Here is a 20,000-nt window from a genome sequence, read left to right on the forward strand (position 1 = left end):
AAGAATGAGAATAGGTATTCATAACGTTGAGGAAAAGTAGAAGGAGAAGGAGAGAACAAATGATGAGTTAAAGGAAATTAATGGAATCACTAACAATGCTGATCGTGATAATAATGAAGATGATAATGATGATGGCAGACAAATGAAATGACGTCACTTACCTCAAGATCAGCATCAATGGCAGAAGCAGTGAAAATGATGGAATTGTTAGGTGTCAATTCGCTGATGGTGACTCCGTAAGGCTCATTCTGGAACACTGGTGGGAACTCGTCTCTTTCTACAATAATTTCTACCTCAATCTCTGATGTACGTGCTGGTTTTCCACTGTCAGTGGCTATGACATTAAACTTAGCAGAAGAAAGGAGTAAATGAAAAAACATTATATTAATTTATATTATATCGAAAGCAATAATAAGCAAGGACATTTGTTTACACACATTTAGATGAAAATCATATAAAAATCAGATCTTTAAAGAAAAATGGAAAAGAAAAAAATATAATGCTTATAATTCTAATTCTATTCCTCCTAGATATTTCTTTTTTAAAATGGATGAGTTGCCACGTGGTACCAAATTCATTTGTTGTCTTCCCTTTCCAATCACTGTTAATCTGCTTTCACTTTCTGAGTTGTCTCCTTTTTTTTTCTACCTTTATTGGTTCCTTCTAGCACATTGCTCTCTCAGGTGACATATTCCAATAAAAATGTGTTTAAATTCAATTATACTTAAACTAAAGTAATTACGGTTTTAAGCATGGCATGAATGCACTGGAGAAGAAAGGATCTATACATTAAAAACAGAACTATTATTCATGAAAGAAAAAGATGCCTTACCACATAACGGTCAGTGCCAGAATTGATGAGCGGTTGTCTCAAGAATATATCACCAGAGATTCTCTCAATGTAGAAGAATGATGAGTCTCCATTCAGGGCATATGTCACAGTGTCCTGAAATAATAAACAAATATATAAACTAAGAAACAACCAAATTATACGCTTTGATTTACTTACATTATAAAGATCATAACAATAATAATAATAATACTATATTATTATTATTATTAATAATAATATATTATTATTATTATTATTAATAATATATTATTATTATTATTAATAATAATATATTATTATTATTATTAATAATAATAATAATAACAATAATAATAATAATAATAATAATAATAATAATAATAATAATAATAATAATAATAATAATAATAATAATAATAATAATAATAATAAAAATAATAATAATAATAATGATGATGATGATGATATAATGATGATGATGATGATGATGATGATGATGATGATGATGATGATGATGATGATGATGATGATGATGATGATGATGATGATAATAATAATAATAAGAATAGTAATAAAAAAATTAAATAGTAATAATAATAATAATAATAATAATAATAATAATAATAATAATAATAATAATAATAATAATAGTACAAATAGTAGAAGTAGTAGGAGTAGTAGTAGTAGTAGTAGAGTAGTAGTAGTAGTAGTAGTAGTAGTAGTAGTAGTAGTAGTAGTAGTAGTAGTAGTAGTAGTAGTAGTAGTAGTAGTAGTGTAGCAGTATTAGTAGTAGTAGTAGTAGTAGTAGTAGTAGTAATATTAGTAATAGCAGTGGTATAGTAGTAAAAATAATATAATCATTCTCTTCATCTGCACCATCACCATTACATCATTTCCATCATTATCATCATCATGACTCACATTATCAGCATCCACTGCCAGGACAGAAAGCACAGGAGTGATTTGTGGGTAATCCTCAGGGATGACCTTGGTGTATCTTGAACTGCTGAAGACAGGAGGGTTGATGTTTCGCACCACGGAGATACTGATGTCAGCCGTTCCTCTCTGAGTAGGCACGGAAGAGTCGTAAACAACCACTCGAAGCTGTCAAGAGGAAGATTTTAAAAATTGATAACATGAACATTAACACTTGATTAAAATCTGGTTTTAGTAAAGAGACTCCATACCTAGTCTAAATGTATTAAACTGATATTCATTTATGTGAATCTAAAATTAAATAAAAAATGAAGTAACAGACTTAGACTTCATAATGACTGAGGGAGTTATCCCACATGTTTTAAAGAATGAGATTATTTAAATTTTAACAATCAATTTGTTAAGTAATCATTACATTTTGTAAGAAAGGGTTGTCAGTCAACCGGGGGGGGGGGGGGGGGGGGGGGGGGGGGAGGTGCTGGCTATGATTTTTAGTTATGGGAAGTGTTAACTCATTTTTTTTTTGTAAAACGAAAATATTATAATAATATACGTACCGTGTAGTCGGCTCTTGCAAATCCATCATTCTTCAAGTTCTGAGTGATAGTGACAACGCCATTGGTCTTGTTAATGGCAAAGAAACTCTGAGCTGGGTAAAGACCAATGCTTTCGTACATCAAAGTACCCTATAAAATGAAATAGCGTAAGTATTCTTTTATGTCATAAAACAGCAGTTTAAACATACGATGCGTATATACAAATGCTTATATCAAAGCATATATATTTTCTTCTCGCTTTGTATGATAATGTTTCATTCACACCTTTTCAGTTATAGTACAGGTAGATTGAGAAGTCTTAACAGGGGGAAGGGAAGATTAGTCTTCAAATGCTCTAGACAAAAAAAGACCGTGAACACAATAATATATGACTGTTACTCTGATACCAAATAAATAAATAAATAAATAAATAAATAAATAAATAAATAACTGGCTCAGTAGTAAAATAAAAGAAACAAACAAATAACTAAATAAATGTAATGTGAATAGACACCTATTGTTTTTGTTTTTAATGGTTTTACGGCGCTTGCAACACATTTAGGTTATATCAGCGCCAGTGAAAAGGAAGAAAATGGGATAGTAAAAAGTTCTAGAATTACAATTAAAGCACCCAAGAAAAAGTAAGACATAGGGGAACTGAGAACAAATAGGGATCAGATGTAGATTCCTAGAGCATACCACCAATGTACTTAGTTTGAGATCACCTATAAGTCTCATACGGACTCAAGCACAAAATCCAACAAAGAGGAATACACTCAAATGCTTACATTATACATTCAAAATAACAAATATAATAATACATAACAGAGAGATGATTTACAATTAAAAAAATATCATCTCCCAAAACAATAACTATGCATTTGACTGCTTCCCTCTCAGCGAGGACTCCGGCCAGTGCCAAGACAAAACCAAGTAATCTCATTCCAAGACAAAGGCAGAAAGCATGTTGGAAACAAATATAAGGGGATAGAAGACACAGTATGTATCCCCCCCCCCTTGCAACTATGGGAGATCAGGAATCCCATCCAGAATAGACACCTAGACAACCATGCCTCTCTGATAGTTGTCATAGCAAACTACAGAAGTTTATAATTGATGGAAGGTGTCTAAGTAAAATACCCACTGTTTTACGACTTGACCAAAAGAACCAACACAGAAAACTATGTGGAAATTTAAATGTTTATAATATAATGATCGAGAAAATCGTGTGATAAATAGTTACCCATTTGGCAGTATAAAAAACAATGACAATGATCAGAGAGAGGTCGATATCATTCACGTTATTGTTAAAAACAACCAATTATATTTGTCCAAAAACGTGTGAAGGTGTGTCACAAATTCTATGCTTTTATTGGTCAAAAACCTACTGGTCAGTTATGACACATTCTCGATGTATTTTTAAAAATTATACATTTCACTGAACTATATAGTTTTAAAAACTAACTGTTACGTTTTAACTAATAAGCAGAAATAAATTTAGTCTCATTATATAAATTGATATACCTTAAGATCCTGATCTTCTCCCTCCACAGCAAATATTGTGCTGCCAACAGCGCGAGTCTCCTGGACAATAGACCTGTATGGTGTGTTCAAGAAGACTGGAGCAAATTGATTACGAGATACACGAACAAGAACATTTGTCTCATCTGTTCTCTCAGGGATTTGCTGGTCAGATGCAATTATTCTCAGCTGTTGGGTTGTGAAGAGGGAAACAGTAAAAAAATAATTAATAAACAAAATCACATTTGGTCGTTTTGGTTTTCGTTTTGGTGGGCATGATTTTGTTATTTTAAAGAGGTTTACTCTCAACTAAAAAAATGGCTTTATCAACCCGTTAACTTTTCCCATTTAATGGGCCAGATCCTGATCATTTAAAGTCAAGAAAGTTGCACGAACTAAATAAGATTTATTTGTTAATCACAAAGTCATATACTCTTGTTTTGAAGCGACACAGATTAATTCTATTTGATAATGATTTATGTAGTAAAATAGTTAATCTTTTCAAAATCAATTGCAAGATTGTATCACACATTAATGCCTTTTTATTCCAAAAGAAATTAACATATCAATGCATATAATTTTACATAAACACTATTTGAACCTTGTAAGTTGATAATCAATTTTAAAAAAGGAAGCACTACACTGGAAATTGGAAATAAATAAAGATTTAAAAGGAAACAATAAAATTAAAGCAACAAAAAATAAAATAATAAGAATAGAAAATAAACTGTTAATGAATTATTTGCTTATATTAACATAAATACAATAAAACATATCATTAAATAAATTGCACGTATATAGCGCATATTTCCTATGGAGGGCTTTACAATAAAATCTTGAGAATAGAAAGAAGCATAAAAAACTCCATGAAACCATAACATAAACATATTTGACTATGCATACATGCAAGTAGAAAAATATATATTATACAATTAAAAACGTGTCACATGTCTAGTTAAAAACAGGAACATAAATAGATAATCAATCCCACTTCTCGATGCTGTCTAAGTCCATGTTGTTTTAAAAATCATTTCCATTCAAATGTGTTGTTCTTGGATGCTTTAACATGTGTATGTCAACCTTTTTGACATTATCTTGCTTACTCCATTTATCATAAAGAAGATAACCACGAGAAGACATATTATGTTAAATAGGGAAAGAGCTTACGTTGAAGGAGGTGGAGGTGGTAAGGCTGAGTTGCCTTGTAAGGTAAATGTCACCCGTGTCAGGGTTGAGGTAAAAGAAATCCAGAGCTGTGTCTTCTCCAACCAGACTGTACCTCACAGTGTCCTGAAAAAGCACAGTCAAAGGAAACGATGCAAAATGACGCGTGCATAGGAGTTATAATTCACTGAAGCAGTATTCATTTTGCATTTCAAAAAGATATAAATCTATGATTCTATCTTTATTGTACCAAGCTAACGTAGAATACATCGTTAAAACGGAGTATATAATCACAAATTACTATTACAATATGACAAGCTAACAATAAATTTAACAATTTAAAAAAAATGAAAACAAGCTCTCCCTAAAAATACATTCCCACACACACTCGCGCACACACACACACACACACACACACACACATAGACAAACATACACAATCATACATAACAAAACGTCCTTATTTGAAATCAAAGAAAAATGAGGTTACCATGAAGATAAATAAACACTCTACAGCACAGCAATAAACCAAGGGTAAGTATTCTATGAATGCTAACCGCATGTTATATATTATATATAGCATCTAAATATCAACTATTTCTTACATTGTCACTGTCCACGGCAGTAACCCTGATGAGGCTTCCACCTAGACCAAAGTCTTCTGTGATATCAACAGTGTAGGGCTCCCTGATGAAGATTGGCGGATTCTCATTACGAATCACGAAAATATTCACATCTGCAGTTGCCACTTGTTGTGGGAAGGCTGAATCATATGCACGAACCACCAGCTTTTAAACGTAAAGAGAAAGGAGATGCAAATACTATAGGTCATTGTTAGAATTTATTGTGTTTGACATAATGAGCTACATACACACGTAACACCTACTTATTCGGCTGAGCAAATCATTTTTCATCCTTGCTCGCTTTGTATACTTTGATTAAGGATATTATGTAGAAAAGTCTTGCACAAATTTAAATTATATTAGTTTACCACTTATTAGAAGAACGATAATTATCAAAAAGTAGAAATGACATACCTTGTAATTCTGCGTGTTGTCAATGGTCAAACTAATTCTTGGTGAGATAACACCAGTTGATGAGTTAACAGCAAAGTAACTTGGAGCAGGGGCATCACCAATGACCTCATAAACAATTCTTCCCTGTAATAAATCAATCAGTTTGATATAAATCAATAAACCAATCTCTGTATGTTTTAAATATTTGAATTATAAACAAAGTCATATCAATACTTTCGACTGTTTTAATCATTCAAATGGCATTTGTTTATATAAACGTATAAATCTAGTAAGTACTTTTTGTATGACAAGACAATGACGACAATAGATATCATATAGCACTCTATTTCTGAAATCATCCCCTCATGTATTTTTTAAATACACCACTACTTTGTTGTCTAAAGCCAGGAATCCAGACGTCATTATAACATCTTCTTCTTGTCATCGATGACAACAAATTGTTCATAAAGTTATAGATTTTCCCACAAAATGTCTCTGTCTTAATGTACACCTGTTCCATTTTGATACAGGGAAAACATTTTTAATGTGGTTTTACTTTTCTTCACATTAAACCTTGTTTCTCTCTCTCTCTCTCTCTCTCTCTCTCTCTCTCTCTCTCTCTCTCTCTCTCTCTCTCTGTCTTTCTCTCTCCCCCACTCTCTCTCTCCTTCTTGCTTTCTCGTTCCCCTCCCCCCTCAACCTTGTCCCTCCAATTTTGTAATACAGGCAAAAAAAGACAACAGCACACAAATTACTTACAGTCAGATCAGCATCTTGAGCAGAGACCCTATACACGCTGATTCCGATCTGAGTTTGTTCCTGGATGACAAAACTGTATGGAGTATCTACAAAGACTGGGCCAACACTTCTCAGGACATTGATAACCACTGTTGCATTCGTTACCTTAGCCAACTGGCGTTGGTCACTAGCTTGGACAATACACTGATAAGAAAAGGATATATGTTAGTGATTCGGAAGAGGGTATATTAAAAATAAAGCATTTTTCTATGAACCAGCTACACCACTGACGCTTAAATTACTTAAAAGTGTCGCAAGTGTTGTTAAACCATTATAAACAATCATCAAATTAGAACAGCAACAGCCACATTGCCACAACTATTAACAAAATTAAGGAAAGACAAATTTAAAACGAAAAATTAGAAAGCAAACAAAATTTGCTGACATAACCTGGGCAGTTTCTTAAATTAAGTACAAGTTATTCTACTTAAATTCCGTTAGTGTATATTATTCTTTCATTAACATTATCAAACGAATAATGAGCCTTTTCTAAACGAATTATAATCTTACCACATATCGGGTGACAGAGTTCTGGAAGAGAGTCTGTCTCAGTGAGAAGGCTCCAGTGTCTGGTGAAATGTAGAAGTAATCCAAGCAACCACCCTCATTCAAGAGTCTATATGATGGCACATCCTGAATAGAGATAAAAGCAGTATAAGCAGTCAAAATGAGAATGTATAGGATATTTCCACAATTTCATATTCAAATTAAAAACGTTAAAAATATATTTTTGTGTATTCCTGAAAAGGGAGATAAGAATAAGGCTAAGATGAAAGCTAAGACTAGCTGGGGGCATTTTTAATAATTTGTAAAGCATATTGAGATATTGAGAAGCAACATCTAGATTTCCTAAATTAAAACAATCAGTAAACTTTATTCCACTTGATAATTTACTGTTTCCAAAACTTATCTTTTAAAAAATTAATTAGCAATTCACATATTGGACGTCAATACACGGTATGAACTACTGTAGAGTAAATTTGGAAGATTCTATTAGTAGTTCCAAAAGTGAAGTTAGAATCTTATCACCATACATAAAGCTTACCCCATCTTGGTCAACAGCATCGACAGTCAAGATGAGGCTGCCAGCAGCCAAGAATTCAGGAACTGTCTCTACGTAGTTTGGCAACCTGAAGATGGGGGCACTTGGATTACGGATGACCGTGATGAAAACAGTAGCTGCGCCCAAGTTATTTGGATAGAAGGTGTCATAGGCCCTCAGAGACAGCTGGAAGTAGTTGTAAGAGGAATATTAAATTTTAAAAAATACAGTAATAACTCCCGATAGCTCAGTTAGTAGAGCACTCGCTTCAAAATCAAAGAGACCAAGATGGATCCCGGGTGCAGTCGAGATTTTTTTCTGACCCCCCTGTCCATCCAGCAGTGATTGGGTAGCTGGGTCTGTTAGATCTGGTGGAAAGTACTTTGTGATAGACTAGCGCCCTATTCAAAGAGTAGCAAGCAATTGCTATTGTCCGTTTCACACTATAGAAACCGGGATAAACTCCGGCTCCATGGGCCTAACAGTTCTGAAGGAAGGACGACAGTAATAACTCCTTCACCTCATATTATACAATAAAGGCATGAAAAATAATGAATGAATTCATTGCATAACTCAATAATTGAATTACCTTATTTGAATGAAGCAATATCATTAAAATAGTTCAAATAAACACGGATATCATCAACTACAAAATACCTTAAACGATCATTATCATCGTGAATTATTAATACTTACCACATACTGATCCAGACTGTCTTGCCTCAAGTCTTTCTTTACTTGCACGGCCCCAGTCACTTCATTGAAAGAGAAGAAGGCAAGGGCTGACCCATCACCGATAGCATTGTACCTGATCACATTCTGGTAGTGAGGAAATTGCAGATTTTTAAAAAATGTGTCATGAATCAGACAAAAGAACAGTGGAAAAATAAACAGACAAATATACATATTTATTTGGCCAATTTTCACAGTTTATAACAACCTGTTTGTGTGGCTCAGTGATTCAGTGGTATGGTCTCTCGTCCTGTGACAAATGTAAATGTATATCACATGTGCAAGCAAGAATAGAAGACTTGTGTTGCCCACTATGCCATTTACATCTCATTAACTTTTTTCACACTTCAGTTAGGAACTCGTATCTAAAGACTTATTTCAATTAATTAAAGAATGAATACCAAACATAACAATAAACAACATAAAAACACGAAATCTAAGTATATGTTAAGTGCGGGAAGCCAACATTTCTATAATCAATCAAAAAGGAGTAGAATATCTAATTATAACAACACTCCGTTTACAAATAGTTCTGTTAGTAAATTCGGTTTACCTGTAAATCATTATCTGTTGCAGTGACAACAATAATGGTATCGTTGATGCCGGCTGTTTCCAAAATAGTAATAAAGTATTCGGCGTTGGTGAATGTTGGCTTGAACTCATCTCTCTGGATATTGATCTGGACTGAAGCCTGGTCACTGAGTTGAGGATAGCCACTATCACGAGTAATCACAGTAAACTGGAGACAAGGAAGGTATGACACCAAGATAAGCATGCACATCTCTCTCTCTCTCTCTCTCTCTCTCTCTCTCTCTCTCTTTCTCTCCCTCTCTTTCTCTCTCTTTGGATATATCTATCAAGGTCTCTCTTCATCTCTCTCTCTTCCCCCCACCCTCTCTCTCTCTCTCTCTCTCTCTCTCTCTCTCTATCTATCTATCTATCTCTCCCTTTCTATGTCTCTCTCTCTAGATATATCTATCAAGGTCTCTCTTCATCTCTCTCTCTCTTCCCCCCACCCTCTCTCTCTCTCTCTCTCTCTCTCTCTCTCCCCCCCTTTCTCTCTCTCTCTCTCTCTCTCTCTCTCTCTCTCTCTCTCTCACTTCATTAACAACAAGAAGCTCACCAAGTATTCATTGAGAACGCTTTCCCTCAAATTCCTTCTGATGAAGATAACGCCAGTGGTAGGATTGATGTAAAAGAACTCTTGAGCATTGAGACCATTTTGTGTCGTGACATCAAGCTCGTAGCTGGTAGTGTCCTGATAATATCAAAATGGTTAAAGGTTACAGATAAAAAACAAGACCTCATACAAGTTAGTTAAGACATAACCTCCACTTTCTTTTGGAATGCCTAATTCATATAATAATCAATTTAGCATGAATTTTTGAAGATTGCGGATGAAACTTCAATTTCATAAAACGCAACCATAAAATCATAATTTGTGGGGTTTTCTTTTAAAAATTACAATTTCAGGCACCATGTGCGAAATAACTGTAATCTTTTCCTTTCATAAGACTTGCATTCTACTTTTGATTTAATGTCAGAAGTGTTGCACGATAATAATATATATATTTGATACCAAATTTGCTTTGAACTCTTAAGCATTTTACTAATGGTCACAGCATTAACAATTTAAAAAAAATGCCATCTCTATCATCTCACATTTAATTTTTATGTAGCAGACACAAAATGCCTTTACCAAAAGTAAAATCCTAAAGTTTGTCTTAGGATTCAAGGCTTATATATTCATCTTTACAGTTTCTTCAATTTTTTACACATACCCCATCAGCATCAGTAGCAATGACAGTAAGAACACTCTGGCCCTGAGGCTCTGATTCAGAGATGGTTTCCACATAGAAGTTAGAGCTGAACTGAGGAGCATTGGGGTTACGTGTGACATCAATGCGTACATCCTCTGCAACACGGACGTCAGGTCTCAACACTTCAAAAGCTTCTACTCTCAGCTAAAATTTAAAAAAAGATTAATTAAACTGCTATTATCAATTTTTTAAAATGATAAAGCAAAAGATTTTATACGTTAAATGTTGATCATTATATTTAAACACAATTCTCTCCAAATATAGCTTTCAAGTGTGTTGTTACTGCTGATTAAAAAAAAAACATGATAACAAAAATAAATTTAAATAGGGCCAATATGAATATATGGCATCATTATTTATAAATGCATCAGTTCATGGGTAAACATTTCTCTTAGATCTTTAAAACTTGATCAAATGACATGTATTGAAGCATATTTGAGTTCAACTTACCACATACAAAAGTGAAGCGAATGGATCATTAAGAATGCTTTGTTTGAGAGTGATTTGGCCATTGTTGGAATCCAATTCAAAGTAGCTGCTTCCTGGGAAATACCCGACTAAATTGTAACCAATATTGCTCTGAAAATGGACAATTATTAAATGTATAAAATATTTCATGTTGAAAAAAAGAATGGAACATATACTTATTAGATAAACACAAAAACAAACAAAATTTTATCTAGCTCGGCATTATTTTAGCAAACCAGATTTTTATATCATGTAAAGAAAAATATAAAGGTCTGAAATTTGGTACATATTAAGTCTAAGGTTCTTAAAACAGTAGTTTTGAAAGTAATAGAGACAAAAAGATTACATTAGCTGTTGTATTGAACTTTCATATAAATAATTATATCATATTATAAGTCTACATTGCGCTATATATATTGGGGAAAATTGTATTAGGCAATATGTCGATGTTTACTACACCCAGGCCTGATACTGGTTTCTTTCTTTGTGAGTCAAGTGCCCTATCACTGAGCTATTGAAAGTCTCTTTTATATCCTTGAGAAACTCCAAACAAGAACAACATACCAGACACGAACATTTTTGGCTCAAAACCCTTCTTCAGCCAACAAACAAAACACAATTAAAACGTAAATACATTACTTAAAATCCCTGATAGGCAGCTGTCAATCTGGGTTTTTAAGCTATGTATTTATGGGGGTTTTTTTTTGGGGGGGGGGGGGGGGGGGGGGGGGGGGGTTTGTTGTTGGCTGAAGTGTTTGGTATTTTGTATTCTTTTGAAATATTGTATACTTAATTTGTTGCAATACTTTGAGAGTACATGTTTGACTGTGTCTTACCCTAGCATCTGGATCAACGGCATCAACTCTGAAGACAGTAGAGTTAACAGCCCTGTTGACATCAATAATAGTCCTGTATGGAGTGTTGACAAAAACAGGAGGTTGGTCCACGACTCTGTTGATGATGATACGGACTGATGCAAGGGCATTACGGCCTCGGTTGTCCTTGGCATTCACGGTCAACTGAAATATTATTTTTTTTAAAAAGGCATTAAAACTAAAGGCGGATGTGATGGTGGTGATAACGTTTTCATAGAGATGATGATGATGATGATGATGATGATGATGATGATGATGATGATGATAATGACGACGAGGATTATAATGATGATGGTGATGATGATCACAATAATAATAATAATAATAATAATAATAATAATAATAATAATAATATAATAATAATAATAATAATAATAATAATAATAATAATAATAATAATAATAATAATAATAATAATAATAATATCATACTGTCACTTGATGAAACTGACTGAATATTTTTTCAAAAACTTTTCCAATTTTCCATACAGGTGCTCACTTTGTTTAGATTTTGTTGTTGATGTTGAAATGAAAGGAGTGGTTAGGAGTTTCAACGTTTTTTTTTAGCTTGTTTAAATTTCGTCCACTTACAAAGGTAATACCTGGCTAGAATTTTTAATACTCACAGTGTAAAGACTGACAGGAGCCTCTGTCAAAGCTCTCCTGTTGCTGATCTCACCAGTGTCACGATCCAGGAAGAAGTACAGAGTTCCATTTGATGTCGAATTCAGAAGCTCATAAGTAACGATATCCTAAGGAGACACAATTAGTTTGATTGAAGAAGTTTTTTTTTACAAATTTGTTGGTTAAATACTGTACTATAACAGATTTTTTAAATCAAATAAAGATGAATGTTATTTGAGATAGAATTGTGTCATAAGATAAATCTATCTGATTGCTTGTGTAAAGCAAACAGTTAAAAAATGTTGGTTTTGAAATTTTATTTCAATCCCCTGAAAATGTTTGTAGTCATAAATGATGTTAAAATACATTTTCTAAATGTTATATTTATCATTCAAAAATATATAAATAAAGTAATAAATGTATAAATGAGTAAATAACTAAATACGTAACTAGAATTAAATTTTGAATAATATAATAATTTTCAACACAATCCCAATGAACATACCCCTGCATCACGATCTTCTGCAGAAACTCTCAGAATACTTGTACCAATAGAAATATCCTCAGTAACCGATTCTTGATAGGTTGCAGATGGAACAAAGATGGGACCATTGACGTTACGAAGCACAAAAATGGTCACATCGCTGGTTGCTCTATTGGCAGCATAAGCAGAATCGTAGGCTATTACTCTCAGCTGTACGATACAAAAATACAATATAATGATGATTTACATTATAGCGGCATTTTTGTCTATTAGCAAAACACTCAACTTCTGACCAAATGTCCCAGGTTTGAGTCCTGCTGTGAGTGGCGCTGAGTTGAGGTCTTGATAAAATCTCTTTATGTAAATTAGATTACCTGGCAATAACTAGTCATTGTCTTTTTTAGAAAAGCACATTACAAGTGTGTATTATATCTCTTCTTGCATATAAAGCGTTGTCGTTGGTGTTGGACCCTTATAAAGCACTTTGAGTTCGAGGACATATTGTGAATATTGTAGATTATAATAGCTCAAGTGTTTTTTCAATTCTGTTTTTTTTCCCTTTTAAATATCATCAAAATGCTACGCTCAGAAGTTAGATGTATTTGTGTTAAACACTATGTCTATTAAACGCATTATGAGTCACACGAGCATTAAAAGAATGTGGTGAATAGAAACACAAAGTTCAACATGTACAAATCTCTATTGTCAGTAAACAATCCCATGTTATTTTGAAACATCTCGCTCTCCAGGTGTACATCATCATCATCATCATCATCATCATCATCATCATCATCATCATCATCATCATCATCATTATCATCATCGTCATCATCATAATCATCAGCAGCAGCAGCATCATAATCAGCATCATCATAATCATTATCATCATTATCGTCATCATCATTTTCATCGTTTTACTGTAGCAGCCCCAAGTGTTTGAGGATCGGTCCACCGTCTACAATTGCATTTTTTTCTCTCTCTATTTCACATATTTAGAAGCAGGGATTAATGGTTTTCAGCTGTGGAGAATCGAATTGAACATAACGGTATGAACAGTATAAAATAAGGGAATTTAATCAAATTATTTCTCAAAGTAACTTTCCTTAAGATTTTCAAAGCACCTTGCTATTACTGTTTAATTACACACAATTGTGTTACTCAAAGTACTTGCTATTAGTTTTTAATTACACATACTATCAATAATTGACAATTGTAGAAACAAAAATGTCCTGTTTGAGTAGTAAGAGACATCTTATTACCGTGTATGAGGTAGCCAAGAGAGGATCTTGCTGCAGGTTCTTGATAACGTTAATACGGCCGGAGATGACATTGATGTCAAAGAACTCATTAGCTGGGTAAATTCCAATGGCTTGATAGAAAATCCTTCCCTGAAAGTATTAAATTTAACGATGAGTTTACTCTAAATAACTTTATGAATAATAAATTCAGATTGTTTTATAAATCCTGTCTAAGATGCATATACACATGTGCCAAAAAAAAAAAATAATAGTTTATGTAACATGAAAAAGCATCTTTTAAAAAGAGGAAGTACTTTATATTCTCATATGAATTCGTTTAATATTATTGTCACTAACTCACATTCCTTGTTATATGGATAAAATGCTCTCAAGTTGTTTCACAATATTTTTAAGGAAAGCTCTCACAAAATTGGTGTTAAAATAAGGAGCATTCATTTCTTCATTCTTTGTATTATTTGTCTTTAAGTATCACAAAGAAAATGCAATGATCTTTAGCTATTTAAATGATTGCATGATAGAGGCGGGAGAATAAGGATGTAACAGTTTGGGGTGTGGGGACAACGTTGACATAAATTTCAACTACATCTAAAAAAGATGTACGAAAAAAAAGCTCCAAATAATAAAATATATTGAGGCCCTCATTCAATATTCATGTGAGACTATTCTAAATGTGATAAAAGAAACCACAAACCACAAGATCTCTGTCATCTGCCTGCACTGAGATTACACTGCTGGAAACAGCAGAGGTCTCCACAATCGTGGCGTTGTAGTTCCTGCCCAGGAAGAATGGCGCCTGGTTGTCACGCACGACGTTGATGAAAACATTGGCAATGTCTGACTTAGCTGGAATTCGCTGATCATTCACAGAAATAGTGAGCTGGAAGAAAAATGTCACATTGCAGTTGATTTGTCTCCAATTAAATTCACATCTTATTGTTTTCACTAAAAGAGCAGAGGCATTGCTTTGACCAGGCATTCATTGAAGCTTAGTTATATCATGCTGCTTTCTTTATAAAAATAGGTTTGAAGATATAGCCAGATAAGCAATGAAATTAATTGCGATTAAAAGGAAATTCAGTCTACTCTTTCAAAGTATTGACAGTATAGTTTTTGTTTAACTAGATATATAGGTCAACAAATACCAAAATCGTACTTCCCATTATATATTTTAAAAACCATATTATATTTTTTTCATTGTAGAATCGTAGTTGACTCATGTATTCATTCATACACATTTTAACATTTCATTTTGCCCAGCATCTGATCTTTTCATTTTGATTAAGAAATATACACTCACTATAACCTATGATCTTTATTATAAACACATTCATCCGCATTTAATATTTTAATGTAGGTTTTAATCTTTCATTTTATATCATTTTCTACAAGAATCCTTATTTACAATTTTATCATTAATGATTGAGACCTTTTACCTGGAATCTTGTGAGATCAGACTCTGGCAACAATCTCCTGAGGGTAATGATACCATTGTCAGGGTTGATGTAAAAGAAGCCAGGATCAGAAGCGTCAGTCAAGATGGAGTAGCGCAGAGCATCCTGTGAATTTTGATAAAAGATTGTAATTATTGAAGTTCAATAAAAGTAGACAAACCATGCCATTTTGAAATATTTATAAATAGAATGATTTCGTTTTCAATTCGATCTTCGGGCTTTTAAAATCATTGTTCATTAAACAATAGCAATTTTTAAAAAAAGAATTTTAAAGCAAATCATACTAAGATAACTTTTCACTCATGTATCTGAAAATTATATAGCATGTCTTTTGTGTCATTTCTTCAATGTAAATAAGGGTAAGATGTCTTATATAACAGCTCAGGTGTAGTCTGTTTACTTTTAATAATGGGGGAATGTTGTATAGGTGTTGCTTAGTATCAGTAAATATAGTACTCTACATAAAAAATATCCAAGCACTAACTAGAGAAAATCAATTCTCTTACCCCATCAGAATCTACAGCAGTAGTGTTGACTACAATATCTCCAAGAGCAAAGTTTTCTGGGATGGTCTGTTCATAGGGATCCAACAAGAAGACAGGCCCACTTGGGTTACGTGACACTAAAACAGTTACATCGGCAGTTGTGCGACGAATTGGGTCGTTGTCATCATAGGCAACAACTTGGAACTGTTATGAGAAAGAAATTTTGCTTTGTTTGAGTGTGAACATGTAAACAAGTGTATCAACAGTCAAATAAAGTATCAGACTGGCTTGTGGTGTACTTAAAATCTGAGCACATCGATGATTTAAGAGCTGTTAAGATTAATTGATTGTATGGTATGAGGACTGTGTCAATAATAATAATAATAATAATAATAATAATAATAATAATAATAATAATAATAATAATAATAATAATAATAATAATAATAAATAATAATAAAATAATAATAATAATAATAATAATAATAATAATAATAATAATAATAATAATAATAATAATAATAATAATAATAATAATAATAATGATAATTATATTAATACTCTCTCTCTCTCTCTCTCTCTGTCTTTGTCTCTCTCTCTCTCTCCCTCTCTATCTCTCTCTCTCTCTCTCTCTCTCTCTATATATATATATATATATATATATATATATATAATATATATATATATATTATATATATATATATATATATATATATATATATATATATATATATATATATATATATATATATAATTTGATTTGACAATGGTTTAATGGTAAAAACATATCGACAAATATTAATCTTGGTAGCAGAGCTAGCTGTAGAGATGATAGTGATAATGACAGGAAAATGTATATCTTGATACAGAATTGGAACTTGTTCAAATATAAAATAACGACCCAAAATTAATTTTATTTCTTTTTGAAAAGGCGACCTTAAGTAGTTCTTTCATATAACCATTATATAAGCAATCATAATTCTACCCGTACACCACTGAAAATGCTAGGAAAGTTTTTATGACATGAAAAATACACAATGACCCTAAATCATCAAAACACGAAAAAACATTCAACTTACCACAATCTGAATCCTACTATCCAAGCGTAATGATGAAACCAGCGTAATGGCACCAGACTGAGGGTTGACATTGAAGTAAGCCACACCCGGTAAGGTTTGCTCATATACGATTGATCCCTGCAAACATCAATATTATTCACTGTTATGAAACAAGGACGACTTAAAGTGGTTCACAATGAAGATGAGTGAAACTAAAACAATTTTGTGGACTTGAAATTTAATTTTTATATTATTTCTTTTAAATAGGATGACATCCAATTAAATTAATATACAAAGGAAAACTTAAGCCAATAATTCAGAAATATTTCAATAAAATCTTTATCAGTTAAAGGATTTTATTAAAGTACTATCCACATAAAGAGAATTAGTGGTATGTCATCTTCAGCCAATAAGGGACAGTTTGAACCACATGTCATGTTATGTATTGGGTGAATAATTCATGACATCTGTAATATTCTAAGATAAAACTCAAGCTCAAAGAATGTATTCACACTTACAACCAAATCTCTGTCTCTTGCAGACACAATGAGAAGAGCATCATTAGATGGAACTCTGTCTTCATTTAATATAATCTGGTATGGAAGGCTCTGGAATTCTGGAGCAAACTGGTTACGGGTGACAATTACTGTGCCTACAATGTCAGCACACCTTTGAGGAACACCACTGTCACAGGCCTTCAGTGAAAGCTGGAAAAAAGAAATATTGTATGAACACAATATCATCAACGATCTACGTATTCTATACTTCCGCAATCTTTACAATATGGTCATCCTTCAGATTTAAAGGCAATGATTACACGTATTTATGAATGATCGATTTGTGGCGGGGTTGAACCATTGTCTAGACGTTTCGTATTGATTGTTGAAAAGAGATCTCAGGTTAAGAACAATATAATATTTTACCATAAGGGTTGACCATTTACTCTGTTATTCTAACTTCCACAGAATACATCTTAAGGTGTAAAATATAATTTAATATCAAGCTGTTTTAATAATAGTTTAAAAAATCAACTTCTGGGTTAATATAAATTTCTTACTCTGAATTGTGTGATGTTAACATTGGCAACAGGCTGTCTCAGTGTGATGATTCCGCCGATTCTATCAATGTAGAAATATGGGATGAGAGGAGAGAATGGAGTTGCTGTCTGTGAAGTAATCTCGTATGTGATGACATCCTGGAGATAAGAGAGATGCAAATTTATAAACAATTTGAAAATTCTTGGTTTCGGGTCAAAATGTAAACCATCAAAATTATGATAAAAGGGAGATAAAAATGTCACTTAATACAAATTCAACACACAAGTAATAAATTGTGATAATTTTGAAAATTGTTTGGGGGAAAATTGAAGTTTTATAATATTTCAAATATCAAACTTCTAGTTCCCATTATTCTAAATAATTATTTGAGTTGATAAATAGGATAAGTTAACTTGTATTAATAATAGAATACAGTTTAAATATCAAAAATGAACTTACATCTACATCCCTGTCAGTTGCAGTGATGTTGAACACAGTGGAGCCGACTGGCAGGTTCTCGGAGATGGTAGTAATATAGTCACTGGCCAACCACTGAGGTGAGTTGGGGTTTCTCAGAACAGTGATATCAACTGTAGCTGTGGCACGGGTGTTTGGACGGAGGGTGTCGTAGGCAATCACTCGAGCCTGTGAGATAGGGAAATGATCACTGGTTACATTATAGTAACAAACATTTACATACAGAAATAACCCTATTCATGGATTCGCTGTACCATACAAAGTAACTTGATAGAAATTACAGTTTGTAGATAATCAGTGGTATTCGTGGCAAAAATAGAAGGCCAAAATTAGTGCCCAGGTTTAGATCCTATAATCTTTTTTTTCCTACAGGTAATGTTGCATATTTGTTACATAATTTTTTTATTTTCATAAGAGGAAAACTCAGACAGCCAGGCTTAATGGGTGGATTTACTTTTATAAAAATAAAATATTAAAAAATCCCAGAGTAAAAGCTTTATCACGAATGAGAGGATATATTATATGACTTTGAAGCTTCAATTGATATTTAACTAGTATTTACTGAAATCTTTCAGTTGTTATGACTAGAAGTGACCTGGCTCCAATTTATTAAAAATATATCAAAATACACCTCTACTGAATATTGGTCACATTCCTTATTTGCAACTTTAAATATCATCTGATATTTAGAAAAAAAATTGTTACAGTTTCTATCTCTCTTACCTTGTACTGACTAGCTCTAAGACTGTCAGATTTGAGTGATGTTAAGGTTGAGATACGGCCAGTTGTAGAGTTGATGCTGAAGAAGCTCTGAGCTGGGTAATCGCCAATCAATTCGTATTTGATGGATCCCTAGACATTAAAAAGTTATAACTTTGTAGCATTTTTATGTTTGTAATAAATTTAACGTATATAACTTGTATTTAACTACAATTGTTGGTCAAATTATAAATGATACAATTCAGCATATATCGTAAAAATGTTCATTTTGTAACTTATAAACCATGTCATCAAAAAAAGAGTTTGCAAAAAGATCTACGGTCTGGAATACTCCTTAAAATTTTTAAAGAGTGTTACCTATTCAACTGTATATCCAACAATTCAACACAGTAATCATATTTAATTGTAAAGCAAACAATTCAACAATGATTAAATGGTCATTAATTAATGACGATTAAAAAAGCTCTTAAAAATAAAATCTGACAAGTGGGTCTAGAGACTATTACGCTGAATAATATTATTGGGTTCTATTTTCTGCTCATTTGCAATTCATTAGAGTTTCATATTGTCAATGGAAATTAACATACAACAAGATCAGCATCCCTGGCGATGACATTGATGACGCTGGTACCAATGGGAGAAATTTCATTGACAACAGCCTGGTAGGGCTGACTGATGAAGAATGGT

The 20,000-nt window shown here is 32.7% G+C and overlaps 1 protein-coding gene across 2 annotated transcripts in view; it reads right to left on the reverse strand.

The window, feature by feature from the left end:
* The window catches only part of LOC144972926 (uncharacterized), a 148,083-nt gene that overhangs the window by 32,832 nt on the left and 95,251 nt on the right, over positions 1–20,000 (reverse strand). For both annotated transcript variants that reach the window (XM_078914752.1, XM_078914751.1), the window contains 29 exons: positions 19,901–20,000; positions 19,317–19,445; positions 18,576–18,761; positions 18,137–18,274; positions 17,598–17,786; positions 17,101–17,217; positions 16,043–16,225; positions 15,519–15,641; positions 14,777–14,962; positions 14,086–14,214; positions 12,848–13,036; positions 12,345–12,470; positions 11,681–11,863; positions 10,827–10,955; positions 10,338–10,520; positions 9,680–9,814; positions 9,110–9,295; positions 8,521–8,643; positions 7,828–8,010; positions 7,293–7,415; positions 6,744–6,926; positions 6,006–6,128; positions 5,574–5,756; positions 4,972–5,094; positions 3,808–3,993; positions 2,305–2,433; positions 1,733–1,915; positions 833–946; positions 162–347 (listed from right to left, as the gene is read on the reverse strand). The exon at positions 19,901–20,000 is cut by the window's right edge and continues 86 nt beyond it. In XM_078914752.1, coding sequence (XP_078770878.1) covers positions 162–347; positions 833–946; positions 1,733–1,915; positions 2,305–2,433; positions 3,808–3,993; positions 4,972–5,094; positions 5,574–5,756; positions 6,006–6,128; positions 6,744–6,926; positions 7,293–7,415; positions 7,828–8,010; positions 8,521–8,643; positions 9,110–9,295; positions 9,680–9,814; positions 10,338–10,520; positions 10,827–10,955; positions 11,681–11,863; positions 12,345–12,470; positions 12,848–13,036; positions 14,086–14,214; positions 14,777–14,962; positions 15,519–15,641; positions 16,043–16,225; positions 17,101–17,217; positions 17,598–17,786; positions 18,137–18,274; positions 18,576–18,761; positions 19,317–19,445; positions 19,901–20,000 — 4,450 coding nt within the window. The remainder of the gene's footprint in view (positions 1–161; positions 348–832; positions 947–1,732; positions 1,916–2,304; positions 2,434–3,807; positions 3,994–4,971; positions 5,095–5,573; positions 5,757–6,005; positions 6,129–6,743; positions 6,927–7,292; positions 7,416–7,827; positions 8,011–8,520; positions 8,644–9,109; positions 9,296–9,679; positions 9,815–10,337; positions 10,521–10,826; positions 10,956–11,680; positions 11,864–12,344; positions 12,471–12,847; positions 13,037–14,085; positions 14,215–14,776; positions 14,963–15,518; positions 15,642–16,042; positions 16,226–17,100; positions 17,218–17,597; positions 17,787–18,136; positions 18,275–18,575; positions 18,762–19,316; positions 19,446–19,900) is intronic.

Source organism: Berghia stephanieae, chromosome 5 (assembly GCF_034508935.2).
Source record: "Berghia stephanieae isolate SIO BIC M18660-M18661 chromosome 5, UCSD_Bste_1.3, whole genome shotgun sequence".
In the NCBI taxonomy this organism is placed as follows: Eukaryota; Metazoa; Mollusca; class Gastropoda; order Nudibranchia; family Aeolidiidae; genus Berghia; species Berghia stephanieae.